We start from the raw sequence: 18743 nt of genomic DNA on the forward strand, positions 1-18743 counted from the left end.
AGAAATATGAGGACAGCAAACCTCCAGAATTTAATAGTTACCATGGGGAGGAAACAGAAAAGTAATGATTGTCACTGAAAATTGCCCATTAAGGGAATAGCTCAGGGATGCAGAGCTGCCCAATGTATCACTGTCCTGGGGATGTCAAAGAGTCAGAGTAGACCCTGGAGGATTCTTTCAGCACAGAAAAACTGCTCAGAGCATGACATTAAACAAAGGGCTGCTGCTTCATCCACGGTAAGCACTGATCTCGGAAAGAACATGAATCAGATCAAGCTCATCTTGTGCTTACCAATTTTAGGCACAATCCCACTGAGCGTTGGAGGTGTTTGGGTTGGGGCTTTGTTTCGTTTTTTGAGTAATGATGGTTAAACAGAACTCTTCCAGAGATAGGTGGCAAGAGACCCATGTTCAACAGAGAGGGCAGACTCCAATAGAATGACATATCAACCCCTGGCAAACATTTGATCTGTCAGTACGTAGCTGTGGAGTACGATCCCCAACTAACCACCAAGTCAGCTCCGTGGGTGAAAGAGATGTGCTCCTCATCGGGGCTGCTGGTGAGGGGCTCTAGAGTCAATGCTGAGGGGTCACCCAAGCTGTAAACTATTCACCATGCATATCAAGACAAAGACTGGTGAAACAGCAGGCAGTTCTTGGACAAAGCAATCCCACAGGCAGCCCAACAGAATTCAAGGCAGAGCAGACTCTACCTGCTGCTGCTGTCCCCAGCTGGGAAGCAGGCGGGAAGAAGAGGATCAGCAACTTCTGTTCTGCCAAAAGTACACAAGGAAAGGAAATACCTGCTTTTGTTCCTTTGTATTTACATGGCCTTACTTGCTCATGAACAGGCCATTCTGACTCAGCACACACCACACTACCAGCTGCCAGGTCCAGAGAGACCAGCTCCCTGTGTTCATTGTGGCAAGTCCCACAGCTTGGTCTGCAGAGCACCCAACAGGGTAGCCAGAAATAAGCAAAGCAGAGAGGCCCTGGCCCTGTACTATCAGGGACACTGTATGCAAAGAACACTTAGGAATCTAACATAAGTATTGTCACACACTGAATAGCTCCCACTTCTTTACACACATTTTAATGGTATCTCCGGATAAACGTGGAAGGGAGAAGGCAGAAAGGGCAAAGAGGAACCAGCATTTCTCAAAGAGCAGAGTGAAACTTGCAGGGAAGGAAAAGAGCTGTTCTGATTCTGACAGGCTTGTACATACAGAAGACGGTAAATGAGACTGCAAAGTGGCTGGCAGAGTCTTCAAAGGACAAACTATTGGCTTTACTGGCAATCACTAGATTTGTCAGCTTGAATCACAGCACAAGCAGCTTCTGCATTTCTGTCTGCTGGAACTTGACAGAGAAGCCTCAGCCCTGCCAAGGACAGTGCCCAGCAAGTGTGTAGGATAAGAATTACTTTGCAAGTCCATCACACACATTTCCTTCTAGCACCAAACACAACACCTACCTACCTTCATGCCTCAGTCCCAAACACCAGTGGAGCCATATGCTTGTCCAGATCACCAAAACACACACTACTGTCTCAGGCTCTGGGTTACATCTGGGAGAAAGTCACTTGCCTTGGCCACATTTAAAGAGCAAGTCACCTTTCTTCTCATTGCACCCTGCAAGAACAGAGAGGGTAAGCTCTGCTGCAATACCTCCTTCCCACCACCAAATTACAACACGCTATTTCAACACAGCATTGTGGAGTGTGAAGCAGCGAGGTGGAGCAACCTGTGCAGCACCACAGGCCCCAAGCCTCCAGTACCTCTGAGGAGGGTCATCTGCTACCACAGCATTTCCTAGGCAGCACAGTCAGAGCAGCTGTTCCCTGCTGCTGTCAACACTGAAACCAGCCTGGATATCCAGACCTTTAGCTTTGTTTTTCTATCAAACTCTAAAAGTGCAAAACCTGCATATGTGAAGGAGGAAGGTGGGACCAGGTGGCTGGGGCTGTTGACCAGGCAATGCTTCCTCAGCAAACACGAGTCAGCATTCCCTACTAAGGACAGCAGATGGAGATGCACGTATTAAACAAGAGCTTGTGTGAAGTCCCACTGCGGCTCTCCAGGGGCTCTCAGGAATCCAGGCAGAGGGTGCAGGACTTCTCTGCCAACAGAGACAGCTTTTAATTAGCTTCTATTTAGCAGAGAAAGAACCAAGCAACAGGTAAAAGATCAAAAGCTACTCCTCGGAAAGCAGGAGGAACTTAAAGGCAAATATTGCTCTGCTCCTGCAGAGCACCTGCTGCCTCAGCACTGCCTGAACGCACACACACCCTGCAGGTGGGGGACATGAAACAGAAATAAGACAGGAGGTGACGAACACAGTGTCTGGCCAAACTAGATAGTTAGTCTTGTTGTATTTGTCTTGCAGAGAAGCTATGCATCAGAACTCACAGAGAGTCCACCATGATGCTGCAAACAATTAGCCATATAAATATCATTAGGAGGTCTCCCATCAGTCCTTTTCTCGTTGCCACAGGCAAGGGAATTCTGTGTAGCTTTTGTTGCTGCATTAAACAGATGCAAGTCAAAGCACTGTTTCAGGGAGAGTGACAAAGTGACTCGCCAAGGGAAGACTATAGAAAAGGAAATGTATTAAAAGTCTTCACACACATGAACTGTCACTGCCAAAAAAGGAAGAGCTGCCCACTGAGGACAGGATTAGTAGGGCAATTGAACTGTGGCAAGGAATATCCAGTTTAGTACTTCTTAGAGAACCTGAACAGGGCAATGTGATGAGGCCACTTCCATCACTGGAGGGTTTCAAAGATGGGCCACAGAAATCGGTAGGCAGCTGGCCCCAGGTAGGGCCTGATGATGGACTGAACCTCTGGAGGTCATCCAGGCCTTTCATACAACCTCAAAAGTTTCTGCAACACAGCTTGTGAATGGGCCTCTCCTTCCCAAGAGACAGGGGTTCATACAACACAAACCAGCAAATAACAAAGGGACCAGATCTGCAGGATTCACTCTATTCTGAGCCCTCTTCTGGGTGAGACAACTTCTGCACACAGAGTCCCCGGGGCCTGGGGCATAAGGAGAAGCAGATACTGCTGCTGTCTCTTGTGTAGGCTTGGGAGGACAGGCCGAAGCCATCCTACAGCTAACTCAGCATTAAATTAGCACCATTCAAAAAAAAAAAGAGAATTTTCATATTAATTTTCTATGCATCCCCTGATCTGAAGGGATTCTTTTCAATGTGGCAGAAACAACCCAGCTCTCCAGAAGCTGAAGCACTGAATTAGCTGATAAGCTCTTGCTGAATGCCAATGTTTATTAAGCACACATACATTTTCTTCTCCCACACATCAACTGTCGTCACTAAAAATCTTTGCTACAGCTACAAGTCCCTGGCTGCTCTCCCAGTCAATGCCAGCACTTCTCAGCTACACACGACCTCAGAAACGTGCTGGGGAGTCAACTCCTGAAATCACCCCAGGAGCCCCTTCACAAGAGCCTGACCAGTTCCAGCCAGCAGCATCTCAATAACACCGGCTGCTCGCCTCCCGGAGCAATGCCCTTCCCCTTTCTCACAAACCCATCAACAACCAGATCCTGTTTGGCTTGGCAGATCCCACCCTCACCTTGGCAGACGCTGCGGGACCAAATGCTGCTGCCTCCGGTTGCACAGGATTCCTGTATCCCGGCGCAGGAGGGCAATGCAGGGCTCTGTCACGGGCTGCCACGGGCTCCAGCTCATTGCTCCTGGCCCTTTGAGCACATGCTGAGCTCACAGGCATACAGGGCAGCAAAGCTTCTCTCACAACTAAGTTTAGCCTCCAGGGGCACACGCCAGCCCTCGCTTTCAGTTTGGCTGCAGCCAACAAGTCACGCTGCTGAACGCTTCATGCCAGGCCACGGGTCTTGCAACTCCAAGGGCAAACTGGCTGTGCAAGAGTTTAACAGCTTCACAAGCAAAATAAGCAGAGCTACGAGACTCCTGGATTGAAACACGAGACCTACTGCATGTCTGGGCATGGAGGAGGAACACGAGCTGTCAAACACAGGCACCAAATGCTTCAGTCGGAAGAATACAACAGGCTTGCCTTTTTATTGTTATTTTTCTTTTTTGGCCCTTAGTAACTTAAAACTTTATATTCAAAATTACATATTTCCCTGTACCAGGGAGGTCTCAAACACTGCAGAAGTCTTTGCCTCTTCTTCCTCTTGGGAAAAGCAAGCTCTGGCTTCCCATCTCTGGTAGCTGGAGCACAGGTTAGAGCACATGTGAGAGCAGCGTGACCAGAGACAGAGTACAGGAGGCTGGGAGTCAGGACTCGCAGCTTCTCTATAGTCCTCTGACTGGATTTTCTGTACAACTCTCAGCTAGTCCCTGACTTGATCTGCACTTCTCCACGTGTACATGAGAGCCCTCATAAAGGCCTTCCCTTTCTATTGCAATACCTTTACATTAGGGGAAAAAAATAAAGCTTTCAAAACTAGCAGCTATTAGTTGGAGCTATTTAAGATGACCTAGCCAAATCAAAGAAAAAAGTTTACCATAGGGAGCCATTCTGAAGTCAGCCCATTTCATGGGGGGAATTATGTAGGTCACCAAAAAGTCTTTCATTGCTGACCTGCTGGTGCAGCAGTGGCACAGAGTGCAGAGCAAAGGAAAGGGAACAGCAGCCACCAGCAAGGACTGAAATCCTGACACTCACACAACTCCAATTCCAGTCACTTCAGGGGAACAGATTTCGCTCAGATGCATCACAGCTGAGAAGGTAAAAAAGAGACAGTGGACTAAATACTGCGAGTTGGTGACTCAGAGATAAAAAGGGAAAGGAATTGCTACCGTCAGAGCCTGCCTGCTGCTCCCAGCCACACCTGCTTAGGCATAAAAAAGCAAACAAAATCTTACCCCCCCTCCAGCGCTGAAAGTCAAACCACAACACACGCTTTAGTGCTGAGAGATTATTTGTGCCATATGTCCCTCCATCCAAAGATTAAACATTGTTTCTTATTACTTAACCACAGCGCTTGTGCAGCAGGCAACACTTTTATGGCTTTTTGTTTCCAACGTCCTGTGGCCATGGCCTGATAACGCCCATAGTGCCAAATCCCTACAGATCAGCAGCTAAAAAATCTCAGCAACACAGTTCCACAGCTGAATTGATGAACTAATTACAAAGTCAGACCATGTGTCTTCAAGACCATGAAGCATCCTCCTTGCTCTCCACCCCGTCACAGACAGGAGAAAGCGACGCCTTGTGCCATCCCAGCTCTCCAGTTTCACACCAACCACGCAGCCAGACACACTGAATAAACCCAGATATTCAGCAAATCCAGAGAAGCAGCTTTGAGAGACTTCTCTGCTTTTAGGTGAGGTATCGACAGAACGAGAATGAGCCTCTCTAAGCCTACAAACCTAAAGGAGGCTTCAACAAAAGAAGCAGCCAGTTGGAGTCCTTCCCTTGAGCTGTCCTGGTCTAAACATTCCCACTATTTTTCTTAAAAGATCTTCCATTTTTACTACTTCCTATTCAGAGTGGCAACTAAGAACAGAATACCTTCGAATGACAAGCTACTAGTCCGAGAACAAAAGAGACAGGCAGATCTCTGGGAGGAAGAAGCAGAGTTATTTCACAGAGCATCAGCAGCGCAGTGAGCAATAGATCAAGCGGTAACCCCTGCCCTGGAGCACCCGAAGGCCGTGCATCAAATAATGGCCAAGGATCCCGACCATCCATCTTCACGTCTCCACTGATAACAGACCTCAGCAAATGAAGAGGTAGATGCTGGGGTAATTTGAGACGAGACCACCTCACCAAAAGTAAGGGAATCACAACCCCATTCTGAGCAGCACGGGGCCACCCCAAAACAGTGAACGGTAAAGTTTGAGAACTGCTTCGTTTTCCTCTTTCTGTCAGCCCCGACGGCCGCGGGGGCTCCGGCGCCGACAAAGTGCGGAACGGGAAGACAAAGAGAGGGATGGAAACATGGATGCGTCTGCAGGCTGCCGGGCGGGACACGCGGGTACCCGCTCCCGAGGAACGAACCCGTGTGACAGCGTCCCGCGTGAAGAGCGGCCGGGCCGGGGCCGCGGGTGGGCAGGGGCGGCCGCAACGCCTGGAGCCCGGTCCCGGCCCGGCCCCGCCGCCCCGGTGGCCGTTACACGCCGCTCGACGCGACGCCCCGCGCGGCTCCGGCGCTTTTACCGGCAAAGGCGAACTCGGGGAAAGTTCTGGCGACTGGACGGAGCGGAGCGGCCTCGGGCGGGCTCCCACACACCGCTCCCACACCGGGCCCCGCGCGGGGGCCGCTACCAGCGGGCTCGGCACGGCGCGGCCCGGCCCGGCCCGGCGGGGGTGTCCCCGCCCCGCGGCCCCGCCCGCCGCCGGCGTGACCCGGGGCTGCCCCGCAGCCGCCTCAGGCGCGGCCGCCTCCGCGGAGGAAGGGCGGAGAGCGGTTCGCGCGCCCCGGCACACCCCCGCCCGGGCTCCGGCCGTCGCCGCCGTTACCTGCGGGCCCGCAGCGGGGCTGGCGCGGCCATGGCGGCCGGGAGCCGGCGGGCTGCGGCACAGCGGCCCGAGCTCGTGCGGCCCCGGCTCCCCCCCACACCCCCCCACGACCCCCGCTCACGGGCTGAGGTGGTGCGGCCCGGGAGTCCCCCCCCACCTCGAGGGCTGAGGTGGTGCGGCCCTCGGCGCTCACGTGACCGGCTGTTGACGCGTCGCCTGGCAACGGGCGGCGGGTGAGCACGCGCTGCGCCGCGGCCTGGCCCCACCGGAGCCGTCCCGGAGCCCGGTCCCGCGGCCCAGGGGCGGCCCAGGAACGGCCCAGGAGCGGCCCAGGAGCGGCCCGGGAGCGGCGGGATCCGCGCGTCTCTCGCTTTCCCTTCTGCAGGACGCTGTGGTTGCAGGCACTGGCCGGCCCCAGCCCAAGCGCCATGGAGGAGCCCGGCGGTGCCTCAGCAGAGGGGTCTGAGGGGGAACTGGGCCCCGCTGGGCGGGATGTGGTCAGAGGTCCGTCGCCTCTTGCCATGGAGGTGATTCCCTTTGACGCGGTCCCAGGGCAGCGCCTTCCCGTTTGTCCCCAATGGAGACGAGTCCTCGTGAAAGCAGTTTGCGTAGGAAGAAGTGAAACAAGCGGGCGGTTATTGCAGCCTTGCCCTGCGTAGAGCAAGAAGAAACGGCCTCAAGTTGCGCCAGGGGAGGTTCAGGCTGGATCCGAGGAGGAGTTTCTTTCCTGAAAGGGTTGTCAGGCCTTGGAACGGGCTGCCCAGGGAGGTGCTGGAGTCACCGTCCCTGGAGGGGTTTAATAGACAAGTGGATGGTGCAGTCAGGGAAATGGTCTAGTGGTTGATAGCTGGGACAAAGGCTGGACTCATGACCTTAAAGGTCTCTTCCAGCTGAAACGATTCTGTAATTCGACTAAAAAGTAACTTTAGTTCCTATCCTGTGTGTCTGCAGCACCCTGAAGTTCTTTCACAGCACATATCTGCTGTGGGCGTTACATTTCATAGGAGCCTGTACTCTGGCTCTTTTTTGGAGGTTCCTTGGTGGTAACTTCTTTTTCTCTCCTTTGGTACCTCACAATATTTGAACTTGGCAGATGATGGTGTGTAACAGAATAGTGTCTTTTTTAAAAGAAATCAGAGAACAGTTTGTCTCCATGTGGTGCAAGCTGTCAGGCCTTAGTACATCTCTGAGGACATTTAAAAAAACAGATGAGAGCTGGAAATGTGTGAAATTTAGTGTTGTGTAGAATTTTGGCCAGGATCTCTAGTGTCTTATTGATAGCTGGATGACCCTTTTTGTGAATGAGATTAGCCTTCTAAACTGAGCTTCTGCACCCTGTGACAAGCAGCTGTTGCTACCATGCTGCAGCATTAACATGAAACAAAGCACACAACCCGTGGTAATGCTGCTGTTCTGCTTTCCCCCTCTGCTGTGTGGTAGGGAATGGAGGCAGAGAGCAGGAATGAAAATGAAGAGGAAAAGCCTGTTCCTCTTCAGGACCAAGAAGAGATGTTTCCCCCAGCAGAAGGAGGAGGCTGTGGAGCTACAGAGCTCTTTGGTTCTGCAGAAGTGAGACACTATAATAGTATATAGAATCTTATTCACAGAATGCATGACCAGTATTTGTAACTTCACGTGCTCCTGGTGCAGTTTTATTGCTGCAAACACAAACCCAATCAGAACTGAAACAGAGAGAAGCTCCTTGGTCAAGCACAAAGTGTACAAAAGCTCTGGCAAAACTGGAGTTGTGCTCTATGTGTAAAGAGTGTTTTATCAGGAGTGACACAGCTTTGCCAGTATATCTGGGTGCTGATTTTGGAACAAAGCCCTCTTCTTGATTCTTTGTCGCATTGTTTATGTCTTGTGATGATGAAAATAAGCAGATTTTTAGGGGCAAGCAGAGTTAGAATGAAAGCTGCTTCAGCTGATGGATTTTATCTTTCAGGGAAAACCTCCCAAGGCTTTCTTGAATGAGGTGGAAGTAGACAGCTCTCTGGCTGAATTGGGTGACATGGGGCAGGCAGCAACAGACCAAGGACACCCTTCCCTTCCTCCAGGAGCTCCTCTGCAGCTGCCCACACCGTCAGCAGCACTGAGCACAGGGTCAGGTATCACTGGCTCCCGTATTCACAACACCATACTCAATGCCATCTATCAAACACAGTTTCTAGTTTTCTCCCTTTCTGTTTATTGTTAATCCAGCTGGAGACAGAACAAAACCTAAGCCCTTTTCTTTATCTTTTTTGGGGGGATGGGGTCCAGGTGACACTGAAGAACTGATTTGTCTCTCTCCCAAGTCCACCTTTGAGCAATTGGGTCAGCTTACTAGTGACCAAAGAAGGGAGAAGGAATGCCAGCAGGGTGGAGCTGAGGAGCAGAAAATAAGTGGAAGAAGTGAAAAAAATGTGGAGGAAACAGCACTGGTTGTCCTGGATCCAGAACATGTGAGAAGGGCTCAAATCTTCCTTCTTTGCAGACTTGGTATTTGTATTTGTGTAAAGTGTATTTGTGAGGTGCATTGGAAGCAGTGGCTCAGCTCTGTGCTGAAACTATGTGTTTAAAAATGGCTTTTGCCAAGGTACTGACTCCCAAATGTGTCTGCTCCCTCGAGATTAGCCCCAGAGGTGCAGGTGCAAAGCAAGCAATGCAGTGAGTACATCTGATGCTCTTCCTGAGAGAGAAGTACTCACAGCAAGAGGGAGTGGATGGGTGCTCAGATGTAGGTTTTTTGATAAGTTTCAGGCTTTCAGATATTCTCAGTGGTTGCTTTCTGATGTCAAGAAATACTCACTGTAAATTTCTCCTCCCTTGCTGCAGTGACTGCAGCTGAAATACAAATGCAAGTGTCTGTGCCAGGAAAGAAAATGTTTCATTTAATTGTGGGAGTGGCAGTAAGGTTTCTTCATCATTTATTTACACAAATATGTTAACACTTATCAATATCCTATTTCTTTACAGCCTCTGATGAGGAGATTCCAGTCTGCCCTGAAGAATTACCTTACTAAGCAGATAGAAAAAGTGAACCTAGAGCTTCAGGAACTGGTATCCAGCATTCCTTCTTTGCCTTCCCACAGCAGGCAGCCCCTGTACAAGCTGAGGGGAGATAGGTGATCTCCTCTTGTATTTGCAGAGGACAGCAACAAAGAGGAGCAAAGGACAGAGAGAAGAGCAGGGGGTGACTCTTTATGGAGCTCAGCAGCAGCTGGCCAGGCTGCAGCAGGAGCTGCAGAGGAGCCACGGCCGCTGTTCCGAGGCAGCCACAGCGCGGTGGCAGCTGGAGGAGGAACTGCAGGGCCTCAGGCTGACCTACAAGGAAATGTGCCACAGCACAGATGATGAACGCAAGAGAGGTGCCTGTCACACGCCTTGCAGTGTTTCCTAATTCCTGTACTACGTGGAGAAATGGGTTTGGGTATGTCAGGCCTTGGAAAATACAGTAAGATGCACCAGGAATGATGCACTCACTGAAAAGTATCCCAGCTATTCCTGGTGGCCACACAATTCCTGTTGTTTCCAAGACCATGTTGCTCCATCACACTTCTTTAGGTCTTTAGGAATGCAATTAAAGCCGTTCCCTGGCAAGTAGGGAGTTCTGTTCTTAGCAGCAGGAACAATCCCATCGGCCTATTTTGTTTGCCTGAGTCTTTGTAAGGGTGAAGTGGGATTGCAGGGGTCATAGGTCCTTAGGGGCAGCCAGGAACATGAGAGCAGCATCGCTGTGGCAGCCTGTTCCTACCAAATAAATGGACTCGACTCATTCACAATCTCTTGGGGTCCCTTCTTTGATTTCCTGGGATTCTGTATGCTGAAGATCAAGGAACTGCTTACCAAGATTTGTAGCTGTGTTCCAAAGCAGATCTAGATTCTCCTTTCAGGGGGAGGCTGATTTACCTGCTCTCTGTGTGTTGGGGTTTTGCTTTGAGTGCTTCTATATTTCTTTTATCTGTGTTTAAGGTGTGTCCTGCAAACATACTTCTCTGTAAATATTTTTCCTCCTGTTTCCAGTTTCTGCAATGCAGACCCAGGTTGAAAACTTGGCCTTGCACCTCTTCTACATGCAGAATATGGACCAAGATATGCATCATAATATTCTACTAATGAAGCAATCAACAAAGAAGGCAGAGGCAGAGAAAGCCCAGGCTGAGGTGGAAAAGAAGAAACAGGTATCAAGTAAAACTGGCTTCTTTATATAGAATAAATAAAGATGACAGTTAGTGGTGGGTGTTGGAGAAGGTGCTGCTTTGTCAGCAGGAAGGCTGTAGTGACTGAATCATGAAAGATGTGTGAGGATATTTTTCTCCAAAACCCCCCAAACCCACAGGCCACTGTGAGGATAGAGGCATATACCGCCCAAAGGCTTTGGACAAGCCTTGCAATAGCAAATCACTCTTCACTCAAGCAAAGGGAGTGTGGGGACAGAAGGATAATGAAGTATCATATGTCAAAGTCTTGAGAATGATTCTGAGTGACAGTGAGTTTCACAATGAGAAGTGAAGTTTGAAACCAGCCGGGGCCAGTGTGTGCTGGAGCTCCCTCTGCTGCCTCCTGCTTGCTGCAGGACACACACTGATGGTTAATGCAGGATTGCATGCTAACAGCTCAAATCGACTGCATCTAGACTTTCCCCTCCCTAATAAAAGATTTAAAGCCATAAATGAGTAAGATTCCCAGCTGCTGGAGAGGTGGCACAGTAAAATCCATGCTGACAGGAACAAGGTGCTGCTTCACTACTGAAATACCAATTTCCTACTACAAATGGAGTCATTAAAAAACCAGCAGAGAAGGTTTAATTCCCCTGGAAGTTGTCACTGCTGCAGTCATGAGTCACTTGTATATCCATGGGAAAATTTCAGCAGGAACTCAGTCTAACCCAGTTACCAGTTTCATTCCTTTTGTAGCCTGTGTTATCCTTGTAGGACATAGTTGCTTAAGACTGAGATGGTGTTGCTCATCCTGCGCCGTTTGGCCCTGACTCTTTAGGATCTTCTGCTTGACCGCTTGACAAGGAAAGCCTTCGAGCTGCAGGAGCAGATTGCTCTGCTTGAAGCTCAGTTTGTGGCCCAGGCAGAGGACACAAAGACAACTCGTCATGCAGTAAATGAGGTAGGAGGGTGATTTTTTTCACTTCTGGTTAACCTTTCCCTCTGGAAGGACTGACCCCTTTGGCTCGTGCTCACGTGGTGTGCACAGTCTAGGCCAGAGCTGTGTGGTTCCTTCCTCTTTAGAGCAATGAAGACTTCTCCCTTTTTTGTTTGTTTTCCCTCTGACTTTAAGCATTGCCTGTAAATCACTTCTCCACCTTCTCACCACTTTTTCCTTGCAGACCTATGCTTTGTGGTCTGGTGTGACAATAAACCAGACATGTGTCAGTTGAAGCTGTTCCTGCCCAGTATATTACAGCCAGGAAAATAATATTGCAGTGTAATAGATCCTGTTTACCCACTCCTCTTCCCCAGGCTTGTATGGAGGTGCATGCTGTTAACATGGAGAAAAAGCGATTGATGAACTACTGGAACAGTAGCTTGGCTGGAACGAAGCAAAGAGATGAGGCCTATGTTGCCACACAAGAGTTGCTGAGGTATGGTGTTTGACAACAGCCTAGGGAGAGACCTCAAATAATTTGGACAGGAGGGATTCTAAAATGCCAATATGTCTTCTGTCAAGTTCACTACTGGATGTGCAGGGTATGTCAGGCACAACAGGTTTTCTGCTCCAAAGCACAAAGGATCAGAAGCACAGTTCTTTGTAACTGTTTTATTTATCCAAAACACGTCTCTCCCGTGGGATCTGTGGGGGTTCCAAAGCTGCTGAGAGTTTTTCTATTTGTATTTTATTCCTTTAAAAGAGTTCCTTCACTTTGCAACATCTCTCAGTCCAAAGAGACAGACATCAGGAAGGATTTATCTATCACTTTTGGTTAGGGTTTTGTGGTGCCTTTAGAAATACTCAGGAAAACCTTCCCGTTGTTGCCAAAGGAAGTGATTATTTGGTCTGGAGTCTTAAAACTTGCCTGACTCTCTGAGAGGAAACTATACTTTTATGCAGTGGCATCTTGGTAAGAATGGCAGGGTGGGGATAGGGCTGAAAGAAAGAAAGAAGGAATTTTCCTACATACATTTCCTTTTAAATCTTAATGTCTCCATCCATCTTCTGATGACTCTGCACTGTGACAGCACACCAGCCTTTACAAAGATCTTCCTTCTCATTCACTTGTTGCTGCAATAGTGTGTTTGAAAAGGGGAATTTGTAGATGACTGTTCAGCATGTGATGATTTTTCATCTCCATTGCCTCTCCAGCAAGTACAGACATGACCTCAGGTCCCTGGAAACAGACATCTGTGGCTGTCAGAAGTCGATCAGGAAAGAGGAGGAGAAGAATGAGTTGCTTGTCACCATCCTGAGCCGTTCACAGAACGATGCCAGCAGGACAAAGAAGCTGGTTGTCCAGTGCCTTTCAAGGCAGGAGGCCTTGAAGGTTGAATGTGCCACCTATGCTCGTGTTCTCCATGAGACAGAGCAGGCCCTGAGCAGCACCAAGATGGTGAGAAGAGCCCATGGAAGAAGAATGCTTTTGAATTTGCCACAACTGTTTAATACCCCTCCCCAAACAGCTGTAGTGATCCTGCCTCTGTCTTCCCTACTCTTTAGGATCAGGCTGCTCATCTGAAAGAGTTGCTGGCCATCAATAAGGATATAGACAAAACAACTAATGCCAAAGAGCAGATGGAGAATGAAATCATGGCAAAGCTTCAGGATAAGATGATGTCCATCAAGGCCACAAAGCACTTCTCACAACTAGCTGCAAAACTTCAGAGCAGAAAAGCAGATCTGGTACAGTGTCTCTTCCACTGGGGAGGGCAGGGGAGAGACTGCCCAGAGCAGTGTTTCTCAAGTGGGTTTGGTCAGCAGCTTCACTCTGGTTTTCAAGTCTGCTGAGTTTGTGGCCCCTATTTGGTTCTTCTGGTGATCTTCTTACAGGATTCTGATGCCTGTGAGAGTTTGGCCAGAACTGCCTGACATGTAACATGATTCTTTCTCTACTTCACAAATGGGTCTCTGGTGGTGACAGTAATTTGTGTTCTGTCTGTCGCTATTCCTAGGAGCTGCATATTTCCAAGGTTGAGAATGATATGGCCAAGGTTGTTCTGAACGTGACTCATACCAACTGCAGGCTGACAAATCTCCAAAAATCACTTTGTGAGCTGGACAAGGAGATAAAAACTGTCCAGGATCTGATGAGCCACAGAGAAAGTGAGATTGCAAAGTGGAGTGTCCTGATTGAGAACAAGCGGAAGGTCATCAGGCAGTACAGCAAGAGGCTGGAGATGCTCCTTTCTCAGCAGGGGGTATGTACAACAGGTTTATGTTTCAACCCCAAACTTGATTTTATTCTTTGTAGTGACCACAGATGCCCTTGATAACAGAACTATGTAAGTGCTGGGTAGTACTTGCACTAGCTAACATCTGGCATTAGGGAATTGTGAAATGAGGGTGTGCCCAGCACACCTTTCTGCAGGGAGTTGTCTGCACCTGATGAAAATGTTGAACAACATCAACACTCTGGGAGTAAATAGCATCTGATTATACAATCTGCAGAGACTGAGGAGGGGAGAACAGGGCAGGCAGATTGGTTGAAGTTGCTTGATGGTTGGCCCTCGTTCAGACCACACCCAGGGCTGTCCCTGGTGCTGTGATCCATAACGCCTTACAGATACCAGTGTGAAAATGATTGTATATTGGACTATATGCCTCAGACTTTGAGTGTCCACAGGCACCTGTTGTAAGAGCTGAGGAGGCCCTGTCACCACAGAGCCTGAGAGCCCTTCGAGCTCCTGTCACATTTATTCCTGTGAGGTCAGGAATGCTTAGTCCCATCCATCTCTTGGGAAATGGATGCAGAAAGTGTGCAACTGAGACAATAACAGTAGAACTGAAATATTTAGAAGGCATCTCAGCAGCTGCATTGATTCTGTAAACAAGTGTTCCAGCAGCTTCTGCCTGATTAATCCCAAAACTCGCCCTCCTACAGGGGCAAGAATTGGGACCACTGGAAATTGAGATCAACAGGCTGACCAAGCAGATAGAAGAATGTAATTCAGAGGTGATGACTCTCCAGAAGTACTGGCTGAGTCTGCAGAAGGACATGGTTAAGTTGACACACGACCGGGAGGAACAAGTGGCCTCCTTGGACATGTTGAAGAAACAATTCACAATCCTGCAGCAGAAGAAAATGCGAACTGAAAGTGAGTCGTTCCCCAGCCCTCCCTGAAAATGCCCTTCCAGGAATGCAGGGAAGAAGGAGTGGAGGCTGGCAGATGAGGTGGTGCCAGACCTTCACCAAAGGGTGCCCCAGTGCTCCTGTCTGTGTGGGAGCTGTGATGCCAATGGCCTCAGTACATGGGGGTAAGAGCCAGGCACCTTCTGCTGCTTTGCATGTCCTTATTTCCTATAACTATCTTAACTGAGACAGTGGAACCCTGAGTGGCCACACACGTCACACAAATCAGTTGGCAAGTAGTTGGAAGGTAAATGTCCCCATCATGAGAAGTGTCCCTACTTTTCTTGGCCAAAATCAACGAAAAGAGCTCCCCAGCAGTCCCCTCCAAATCCTTGTTTGACTTTTGGGCTCATGGGAGGATGTTTTGGCTGGCATGTGGGACAGGTGGCTCTGCATGCAGGGGGTCTGGTCTGACAGCAGTTCCTCACACCTTGCCTGTGCTCAGCCCAGTGCTCCTGGGAATCTGATGACTTTTATTTTCTGTTCACCTGTAGATGAAATTCAGCAGGAAATGAAAGAACAGAAAGACCTTGAATGTCACATGAGGAACATGTCAAATGACTTGGTCAAGTTAAATGTGTTGATCAAAAAGAACAGCAACAGCTTCGAGGAGCTACAGTTTAGCAACATCATCACAGAGAAGGAGTTTGTGTGCTCTCTCAAGGTACAGAGGCCTGACATCCCTTTTCCAGGTCCCAGCCTCTCATGCAGCTCAGAGGCAAACGCTGGGCCTGTAAATCTTTCTCAGTCTGACAATGTTGCATTGCTTTATGCTTCCCTACTCTAGGCAGCAGAAAAAGAATCACTTGAGATGCAGGAGAGGCACAGTCAGTTGACTGAGGAGAAGGAGAGACTCCTCAACAGCTTGGTGGAAGCAGAGTAGGTACCAGACACTTGCTTTGTGCCACAGTCTTTGAACTTGTGTATCTGTGTCATTACCTTTCCTCTCTGGTCACCAAACTGCACCAGCAAATGTGCTTCTGTCCTCCTTGGATACAAGGAAAGGAGAAATGACTCTTTGAAACACAGGAGCTGAACAGTGCTTTAGCCATCTCTGGATCCAGCAAGAGCTGAGGGGATGCTGGCTTTAACACCCAGCATGCTTGTGCTGGGTGTTGCCAAGGTCTGTATGGGAGGGCCCTGTGTGCCACCTCCTCTGCCAGTGTCATGGGGTGAACTTGTTGCCCTGGGTATTTCACTGGGGTCCCTGTCAGTCTGGCCATGCTGTTTTTACCTTTGTCTTGCCATATTCTAAGTTGTGGAGCTTGCCATCTGATTCCACACTGCTCTGGTGCTGCCCTTTTATGTGTCACTTTTGCAAGTCCTCTGTTTCTGCCTTGAGTTCAGAATGATCTGGGGAGTGAGTGTGCTGCCAGGGGTGCACAGGCACCATCCAGGGCACTGCTTTCCCTTTCTGTCACTGAAGGCATCAAATCATGCTCTGGGAGAAGAAGATTCAGCTGACAAGAGAGATGTGTGCAGTGGTGGAGTCTGAGGCGGGACAAGGCGAGATCCGAGCCATGAGAACAGAGATTCACAGGATGCAGGTGAGCTGCTGGGGAAGGGGGCTGAGGAGGGGAAGCTGCACACAGCAAATGCAGCTTTGGAGTTGTGGAGACACAGGACAGGAGATGAGAAACAGGCCTGAGAAGTAGGATCTCCATGTCCATACAGTGCTGGGAATCCTACCACCCTGTAGCCAGACTGAGGTAACCACATCCAGCCTGTGCACTGTGTGTGTTCCTCGTGTGTGCCATGGGCCAGGCTGCAGCAGCATCCACACACACCTGAGAGATCTGCTTACCAGGCAGTGTCTGTGACTTGTTCTTTGTCCTGTGACCCAATTTATAAGCAAAGAAATGTGGATTATGAACCATTGCACCATCTCAATCACTGGTTAGGGAAGCCTGCTGTCTTCTGGCAAAGCAGCTCTGCCCTTCCATTCTTGGGATGCTTCTGCTCCTCTGCTTTTGCTGTTGCTAATGAGTTCCAGTGAGCCATTTGGAAGATTACAACCCTCTGCCTTCCAGATCCACTCAGGGCAAACCTGGTTTGGATTTAGAGCAAATTTGGCTTGCCAGCACCCACGTGTCACAAGCGTCTGGTTTATGTTGACGGGATGTGCCACACAGAAGACTTCAGCCAGGTGCCACTCGTAACCATGTGCTGGGTTTGTGTCTTGACAAACGGCAGCTCCGCTACGGGCAGCTGAGGAGGCAGCAGGAGAGGCTGATCCGGGACATGGAGGCGTCCGTTTCTCGTCGAGAGGTGATAGTGCTCCGAGCAGAGGCTCAGAACAGAGCTGATAAGAAACACATCAGCAGGAGCAACTTCCAGCACAAGAAACAGGAGCTGGTGAAGAGGATCAGTGAAAGCCAGAAGGTGAACAAGCAGCATGGGGCTGCAAGAGTTGTAATGAGCAGCAGCACACGCTTGGCACCGACACAGGGGGTGTGGGTACAGACCCTGCACACGTACAGCACTGCACAGGGGGGGGGCTGGGGAAACTCCCTGAGAAACATCCAAAACAACCCCAGTAAAGGAGCTGTGGGAAGATGACCGGGAATGCAGCGGCACGGAAGAACCAGAGTCTGTCATTTCCTTCTCTCCCATTTACTAGAACGTTCGAGACTGCAAAACAACCACCCTGGAGCTGGAGAGCAGCCACACAGCCCTCAGTGCCACCCTGTCCCAACAGCAGCACCAGTTGCTGAGGCTGCAGGCTGAGGCTGACAGCCTCCTGTCAGACATCGAAGCTCTTGGGAACGTGAAACAATGGGTGAGCACTGCTGCTCCCTCAGAGGGAAGCCAAACACAACCTGCTCTTGCTTCCATTGCCAGCTCCCCTTCTCTGTCTCACCCATCCTGGCTGTGCTCCCTCTGGGATTTTAGCAACACTAAAATGGGGAGTTTGGAGGGCCCGTAGTGGTCCTGAATCGATGCTGCAGTTGTACCCTTAGTGAGGCAGCACTCACCTGAAGGACATCAGAGACTAGTTTAGGTTGGAAAAGACCTTTAAATTTATTGAGTCCAACATAGTTTGTGCCTTGGAAATAGTAAGAGCAGCTCTCTGTGAGCACTAGCTGGCTGCTCATAAGTGTGTAACAGATTGGGGAGCTGGCTCAAGGTCTCAGATGAGCTCCTGTGACACTTTCAAGTTGGTGAAACTCTGTCCTGGCAGGGTGTGGCTATCTCTCTGATTGATGGAATATTGATGTGTAGATGTGGCACTGAGGGCCATGGGTTTGTGGTGGACTTGACAGTGGTAGGTTTACAGTTGGACTTGATGATAAATGTCTTGTTAACCTAAACGGTTCTATGACTGTACCCCTACACTCAGAGTGGGGCTACTGCTTGGCTGTTTCCATGGCACTGTCCTTAAGCAGCCCTTCCCTTGCAAAGTGTGATGGTTGCAGTACCTGTGACATGAGTTCTGTCCCTTTCGCAGTTCCTTTCAGTGCTCAGTCAGCTGTCAATGCCTTTCCTCCTCAGAACCTGCTGGACATTGTGGCCCACCAGACCCGCCAGAAGCACCTGCAGGCGCTGAAGGAGGGCAGGTACCTGCCCCTCTGCCGCAGCGAGGAGACGCAGGGCAAGAAGCAGCAGCAACTGTGGGCCCGGCTCTGTGCCGTGTGTGCCATTGTGCACCGCATCCAGCAGGAGCAGCCCCAGCACCGCGGGGCTCTGCAGTGGCTCAGGCACTGCCTGGAGGCCAGGCTGGGCTCGCAGGGCCCCTGACACGAGCACGGACCAAACCCCCTCCCCACACACGTTCTGCTGCAGGCGTTGTAAATAAAGAAACATTACAAAATAAACACGCGTTGAGTGTAACGGTTATTAAAGCTGCGGCACGTTCTTGTCTTTGTTTCTTTTTGTCTTTCCCCTCTCCCCGCCCAGGCGCTGCCGGGGGCTCTCAGCTCCCGCCCCGGCCGGCCTCGCTCCCCGGCGCCTCCTGCTCCGGCTGCAGCGCGCAGCACGCCACGGCCGGGG

At 50.0% G+C, this 18743-nt stretch overlaps 2 protein-coding genes across 9 annotated transcripts in view; one reads left to right on the plus strand and one right to left on the minus strand.

Annotated features, from left to right (window-relative positions):
• Positions 1 to 6547, minus strand: part of TBC1D16 (TBC1 domain family member 16) — a 28931-nt gene extending 22384 nt beyond the window's left edge. For 3 of the 7 annotated variants that reach the window (XM_062010928.1, XM_062010927.1, XM_062010921.1), the window contains exons 1-2: positions 6173 to 6310; positions 1479 to 1631 (exon numbers count right to left, since the gene is read on the minus strand). The gene's annotated coding sequence lies outside the window, so the exon portion shown is untranslated. Of the gene's footprint in view, positions 1 to 1474; positions 1632 to 6013; positions 6124 to 6172; positions 6311 to 6475 lie in introns of those variants that run through there. The other 4 variants (XM_062010926.1, XM_062010922.1, XM_062010923.1 and 1 more) reach the window with 4 other exon arrangements.
• Positions 6548 to 6880: 333 nt separating this feature from the next.
• On the plus strand, positions 6881 to 18568 carry CCDC40 (coiled-coil domain 40 molecular ruler complex subunit). 2 transcript variants are annotated; one of them, XM_062010884.1, is made up of 18 exons: positions 6881 to 7002; positions 8421 to 8583; positions 8738 to 8919; positions 9434 to 9517; positions 9606 to 9825; positions 10481 to 10638; positions 11456 to 11578; positions 11932 to 12053; positions 12773 to 13016; positions 13124 to 13306; positions 13576 to 13821; positions 14505 to 14718; positions 15248 to 15417; positions 15541 to 15632; positions 16180 to 16300; positions 16947 to 17135; positions 17374 to 17532; positions 18246 to 18568. In XM_062010884.1, the coding sequence occupies exons 1-18, from the start codon at positions 6904 to 6906 to the stop codon at positions 18489 to 18491; spliced, it is 3015 nt and encodes a 1004-aa protein (XP_061866868.1). In that variant the 5' UTR covers positions 6881 to 6903; the 3' UTR covers positions 18492 to 18568. The 2 variants fall into 2 exon arrangements, with proteins under 2 accessions (XP_061866868.1, XP_061866869.1); XM_062010885.1 differs by lacking the exon at positions 6881 to 7002 and adding an exon at positions 7981 to 8044.
• Positions 18569 to 18743: the final 175 nt, after the last annotated feature.

Source organism: Colius striatus, chromosome 18 (genome assembly GCF_028858725.1).
Source record: "Colius striatus isolate bColStr4 chromosome 18, bColStr4.1.hap1, whole genome shotgun sequence".
Taxonomy (NCBI): Eukaryota; Metazoa; Chordata; class Aves; order Coliiformes; family Coliidae; genus Colius; species Colius striatus.

What these genes read in the sequence shown, in the direction of transcription:
- CCDC40 (XM_062010884.1), top strand. Translation starts at nt 6,904, where the DNA reads ATGGAGGAGCCCGGCGGTGCCTCAGCAGAGGGGTCTGAGGGGGAACTG. An exon ending in TGCTCCTTTCTCAGCAGGGG is followed by an intron (nt 13,822 to 14,504) that starts GTATGTACAACA and finishes GCCCTCCTACAG; the next exon opens with GGGCAAGAATTGGGACCACT. An exon ending in AGTTTGTGTGCTCTCTCAAG is followed by an intron (nt 15,418 to 15,540) that starts GTACAGAGGCCT and finishes TCCCTACTCTAG; the next exon opens with GCAGCAGAAAAAGAATCACT.